This window comes from Lathyrus oleraceus, chromosome 3 (assembly GCF_024323335.1).
Source record: "Lathyrus oleraceus cultivar Zhongwan6 chromosome 3, CAAS_Psat_ZW6_1.0, whole genome shotgun sequence".
Lineage (NCBI taxonomy): Eukaryota > Viridiplantae > Streptophyta > Magnoliopsida > Fabales > Fabaceae > Lathyrus > Lathyrus oleraceus.
This window is the reverse complement of record NC_066581.1, coordinates 531,657,392-531,663,530: the sequence shown is the minus strand read 5'-3', so window position 1 is coordinate 531,663,530 and position 6,139 is coordinate 531,657,392. Positions and strand designations below refer to the sequence as shown.

General features: G+C 33.1%; 1 protein-coding gene and 1 long non-coding RNA gene across 2 annotated transcripts; one reads left to right on the top strand and one right to left on the bottom strand.

Annotated features, from left to right (window-relative positions):
* Positions 1 to 737: 737 nt before the first annotated feature.
* LOC127128719 (uncharacterized) lies at positions 738 to 1,355 on the top strand. The gene is made up of 2 exons (XM_051058094.1): positions 738 to 827; positions 962 to 1,355. Exons 1-2 carry the CDS (start codon positions 770 to 772, stop codon positions 1,249 to 1,251), a joined length of 348 nt encoding a protein of 115 aa, XP_050914051.1. The 5' UTR covers positions 738 to 769; the 3' UTR covers positions 1,252 to 1,355.
* Positions 1,356 to 2,517: 1,162 nt separating this feature from the next.
* LOC127128718 (uncharacterized) lies at positions 2,518 to 3,256 on the bottom strand. The gene is made up of 2 exons (XR_007806007.1): positions 3,153 to 3,256; positions 2,518 to 2,911 (listed from the first exon to the last, which is right to left on the bottom strand). It is a non-coding gene; the product is annotated as an uncharacterized LOC127128718 (long non-coding RNA).
* Positions 3,257 to 6,139: the final 2,883 nt, after the last annotated feature.

The window sequence follows — 6,139 nt, the reverse complement described above, 5'->3', positions numbered from 1 at the left end:
AATTATTTTGAACCAACCGATTAAAAGGAATTAATGGATATATACCCATAGCTTAAATAATAATTTTATTTTTTAAGATGGATACTCATAATAGTTTGTTTTGGAAATTCTAATTTAGTGTAATATAATTAACATTTTAAATAGAAAGTTTTTTCATAATGGAAATATTTTTATATTCCTTATTTATGTTATTATTATTTATTTAATCGCAAAAAATTATTTATATATATAAGAAAATATATTTTTAATCCAAGAGTAAGTCACTCATTGTTATTCCAAATCTTCTCCATTAATTTTTTTTAATTCAATGGCTTAAAATAATAAGTAATTAAATACGAATAGAGAAAAGTATATTCATCACATAACTATTATAACTATTATAACTATTATTGATTGTTAATTATTTTGAACTAACAGATTTAAAAGGAATTAATGGATATATACCCATAGCTTAAATAATAATATTATTTTTTAAGATGGGATATTCATACTAGTTTGTTTTGGAAATTCTAATTTATTGTAATATAATTAAAATTTTAAATAGAAAGTTTTTTCATAATGGAAATTTTTTATATTCCTTATTTATGTTATTATAGAAAGTTTTTTCATAATGGAAAGTTTTTTCATAATAGAAAGTTTATTTTTCATAGCAAATACAAAATTAGTAATTGCATTTAATTTATTTTTCCATTTGATACTATAAATAGTGTGACAATGGTCACTCTTTTCTCACACAAAAATAATTTACACTTTTACTCTCATATCTCAAATGGCCTCTATATGCAACATTCTCTCCATCACTCTCTTCCTTGCCCTAGTTTACAAAGGTATCATATCTTTCATATTTTGTAGCATGAATAATCTCTTTGGGTTATAGTTTTTATTTTATTTTTTAAAGTAGCTAATTATTTGATTTATTATTTTGATTAGTTTGATATTTAATTTATGGTTGATATTGCAGTTTATGGAGAATGTTGTAATTTGAGTAACATTGAGGTTAAACAAACCAAAACATCAGGCTCAATGTGGAATGTTACTGTGACCAACAACTGTATTTGCACTCAAACAGAAGTGAAGTTCAATACCAAAGGATTTAAGTCAAGCACACCTGTTGATCCAACAATCTTTAGCCAAGATGGTCTTCTCATCCAAGGAGCAGCATTTTATGGATTTCAATTTGCCACCTTCACTTATACTTCTGCTTCTCAGTTTAAGTTTACACCAATTTCATCCCTAACTCAATGTTCTTAGGAATTAGAATTATGTTAGGATTATTTTTTATTGTTAACCAAAAATAGAATAGTTACACATTGTATCAAGTTTTGAAACCACTTTGAAAATATCAAATATATTATATATGACTCTCTTCCTTTTTAAATTGTTATATCAATTCAGTTTTTATTTTTTATGAATATTATTTAGTTATGAATATAAATTATGGATGTTTAAAATCCATGAAATGTGTGTGCTTTAACCTATGATCTTGATTAGGTTAAAATGTTAGAAAGATAACTTAGGGTAACATGATTTTGATGGTGATACTTGGACGTGAAGGTACCTCGGCGTGTATCGCAGATGAGTGGTAACTTGATTTGTGAATCAATAGGTTTTGTATGAACATGTTGTAATGGTATGAAAATTTTGGTGAATTATTTTTCCCTATTTTTGGTGAATTATATATATATATATATATATATATATATATATATATCGTGATTTGAATTATAATAGAAAATTAATATGTTATTGAAAATATTTCATGACATTATATATATATATATATATATTTGATCCCACAAATCAATAATGTCGGCAGGGACGATGTTAAACATGTGTTTCATTACATAGTACCCACACTCGGATCCCTCAACTTGTTTCTTAGTCTACAAGCACTACGCCAAATAAGGGAAAAGAGGGCGCTTTTTTTGGCCTATAACAGCGCTTTAAAGCGCCGTCTAATCTGGCGCTGACATAGGTAAAGACAATGCTTTTTTCCTGGTGAAAGCGCTCTCTAAAGTGGCTCTTTAAGCCCTTTAAGGGCCACTTTAGAGGGCGCTTTTTAAAGAAAGTGCCCTCTAAATTGGAAACTTTTAAGGGTTTAGAGGGCGCTTTTACTGGAAAGAGCTCTCTAAAGTGGAAACTTTTAAGGGTTTAGAGGGCGCTTTTACTGGAAAGCGCCCTCTAAAGTGGAAATTTAAAGGGTTTAGAGGGCACTTATTTTGGAAAGCGCCATCTAAAGTGGGTGGTTATTTAAATTTTTTTTTTAAAAAGCGCTATATTTATTTATTTATTTTAGACAACCTGTATATTGAAGCAGTACACCTAAAACTGTATATTCTTATCATTTTTCAACACACAAAATATTATAAAATAACAATGGGAATGACCAAAGCAAAAACATCAAAATATATTCTTATCATTTTTCAACACACAAAATATAAAACAATTCGAGGTATATGTTTTAAATCATAAACTAATGATTGAATATCTATTTTAGACAGTTTGCATCAGTGATACTTGTTAAATGATAATTCATCTAGAAGTACAAAATATACAGAAAAAATTACTATGATAGTTGAAATTTAGAAGTTTCAAGTCTTAAAATCAAACTATAAGTGGGGGCATTTCAATTCAAGAACATTTCTCTCTTTCACAAGACTGTTATCAGAAATTGAATGGAAACCTATTTGGAACGTAAACCAGGGATATTTTTAAGACCCATCTTGCCAAGGACAAGCTTAGGAATAGCTGGAGGGCTATCAAGCCCCATGCATCGACTGAACTCATTTGCAAGCTCCACTAACCTATACTTATCTTTCCCCACTTTCTTGTTAGAGTTGTAGTAACCAAGCCATGCCTGATATGCTGCTTCTTTATTTTTCATCTCCACATTGGATAGAGCCCTTTCCACCTGTTAACAATTTAAAATGTAAGTGCATCGTTGGAATCACAGTGAGTTTAATGAACTCGAGGTGGCATTGTAATTTTGCTAAAGCTTTAAAATTTAGCTTTTGCCAAAATCATGGTGACACACCGCGATCCTGCCAAACTCGTAGCTAATCGTTGCTCCACATATTGGTTTGTTTGTCTAAAAACTAGCTAAAGTATTAGAAGAAAATCCATAATTGTCTCCCTTGTATATCCAAGTATACCTTTTTCTTAGTGTCAGGATCAACTGAAGGGACCGGAGCTTTCCCAATAGGTAAATCTTTTGCAGTAGCTAAAAAGAACTCTTCCCAAGGAGCTAGTAGCAGTATGCCCTGACCTTCTTTTCCTCTTCGCCCCGTTCTACCTAGTCGATGTATATATTGTTCTCTATCAGCCGGTAGACCAACCTGTTCATTGTAGAAATGGAAGAAACATGACAATTTGAAATCAATAAAAGCGTTAAATAATTTGGCAAATCATAATCAAAAAGGCTTGCACTTTTAGCAAATGTATGTATTGAGTGTCCTTACGAGTATGCGTTAAACAGGACAGAAATTCATATGGACACGAGCATGCTGGTAATATAGTCACAAGTGAAACAAGGAAGGAGATCCAAATATACCTGTACAACAAGAGTAACATCTGGATAATCAACTTCACGTGCAGATACATCCGAAGTAACCAAGATGAGACCCTTTGACTTCCGGAATTCATCAGAATACTCAATAAATGTATGAACCAAGAAAAATGAAACCAAAAATGAACAATAGCGAACGTTAGAAGAGAAACCAAGTAATATGAAGATTATAAAAATACCTATGGTGTCAAAATCGAACAGCTAACAACGAATTAATAGAAGGAGGAAACGTCGTAGATCTAACAGAGGTGGAAGGAGAACGCCTTAGAAGTAGCGAAAATCGTAGCAGTGAGAACCCTAACGTGAAAAAGAACGAAAATAACAGAGAGTGAAATAACAAAACGCGCAGTATGTTATAATTTTAATGTTTACTAAATGGGACCTTAGAGGGCGCTTGTGGAAAAAAAGCGCCCTCTAAAGGGGGCCTAAGAGGGCGCTTATGAAAGCGCTCTCTAAGGCTTTCCAAAAGCGCTTTATAAACTGGAAATGCACATGGACTTATAGAGCGCTTTTTTAAAAGCGCCCTCTAAGGGTAACCTTAGAGGGCGCTTTCTAAAAAGCGCCCTGTATTGTTGTCCCTCTATCTCCTCCTTATTTTTTCGCTTCACCTTAGAGGGCGCTTTATTACAAAAGCGCCCTCTAAAGTGCGTTGTCTATTCCAGTTGTTCGCTCCTTATTTTTTCGCTTCACTTTAGAGTGCGCTTTTGTAATAAAGCGTCCTCTAAGGTGCGCTGTCTATTCCAGTTTTTGGCGTAGTGAAGTTTAAATATTTCATGAAAATATAATCACATATTTCATGAATATATATATATATATATATATATATAAGTGAAGGTTACAAACTTACCTTGGGCTCACAAAATGCGAGCTTTTTTTCTAGAGTTGTTCAACCTATAATGAAAGTGATTTAAAAATATTACACGCTAAGATAATTACAAAGTCAAAGAAAATATTACTAAATGTCATATGACCAAATTCATAGTGTAACGAACACAATGTAATTATCATATCCGTCTGAAGAGATATGATGATCAATTGATAATGTTATCTAAATGAACAATATAAGTATATATAATTAGTATTTGGTAAAACATGAAAACTAACTATAATAGAGAAACCATAATTTTAAAATGACTCACTTATTGAGTAATAGGGCTAATATATATCTAGAATACATATTATACATAGTGTAAAACTGGTACTGAAATACATAAGCGTCTAGCAGCACAATATACATATACATACATGCCCAAAAGAAACATAACATGACACAAAATGTACACAAAAGTGCCCAAAATAAAACTACTAGGAGCTAGATCATTAAACAATGATCCCAAAAATATCTACACAGCGGAATAGCCATCCAGTCGACAGGTAAGCAAAACATCACTCTATTTTGCCCTTACCCTTCACCTGCTCAGAACCACCTGAAAAATAATCAACAACATCGGGTGAGATAATAATCTCAGTGGGTTCTCTATCTTATGGGCCCACTCGGCTCTACAGGGTTTTCTAATCAATATTCAACTCATAATCAACTCAAGTCAACAAGGGAACGAAGACTTGAGCGATGGGAAAACTAACTCGTAATGTACGGAAACATGCACCTGAGTTCTCAAAACTCAACCACGATCATTATTCAGATCATGACACATCAACTCCCGAACGAACTTATGTCTAATCCATGCCCGGTTCATGCATGCTCGTATGATTCGACTTTCACGGTGGATATTGGGTCCTCTATGAGGCTTAATCCCCAGTTCAAGCGACCGTCACCCGTATGGGTCTCAAACCCACTTAGGGTCTCTTTCATCGTATGGGCTTCTAACCAACTTAGGTGTCCACCTTTCCCCCACGTCCGCCGTGGTTGGGATCAAACCCAATTGAGGCTCGAATCATCGGTCTCACATCCCAATGCTTACTCATTTAAGCATACCAAATAGAGATGTGCACCATCACAGAAAAACACACATTCTGAATACATGATCGGTTCCAAAAATCATCGGTTCCACGAACCATAACAAAATCCATCAATCACATGCGACTTCATTCACCACAATACACAAACAATAAACTGGCATGTTCCATACAATGCGTCTCATTCTCAATCAAGGCAACAATTCGTCCACGACCTCCACATAAGCGTCATACAAATGAGTACCTTCATTCAATGTTATCTAAGTTATAAACCTAGCTTATGGCCTAATACCAATCCTAGATTAACTTACTAGATTCATCATGTAATTTTCACCATTAACATGTATTCAACATAAGCATAGCATCACAAATGATTAATGGCTGGAAGAATGCATTTAGAACCACTTAAGAAATGGATTTTGAAGTTTTTAACATAAGTCAATCGATTGGTTGGGGAGGCCTAATCGATTGGTTCCTCTCACATTTCTGTTTTTCAAAGTTTGTTGAGGATCAATCGATTGATCCTGAGTGTCAATCGATTGGCTCACTAAAATTTTTCCATTGTTCATATACATAAAGTTTATGCAATCAATTGTAATACACTGTCAATCGATTGGTCCTGTAAAAATCACATTTTCTGCAGAATAAAAGGGTTGT

Bases quoted from the DNA above. Each gene is read 5' to 3' on its own strand.
- LOC127128719 (XM_051058094.1), top strand. From the start codon at position 770: ATGGCCTCTATATGCAACATTCTCTCCATCACTCTCTTCCTTGCCCTA. The intron at 828-961 runs GTATCATATCTT...TTGATATTGCAG, and splicing joins CCTTGCCCTAGTTTACAAAG to TTTATGGAGAATGTTGTAAT.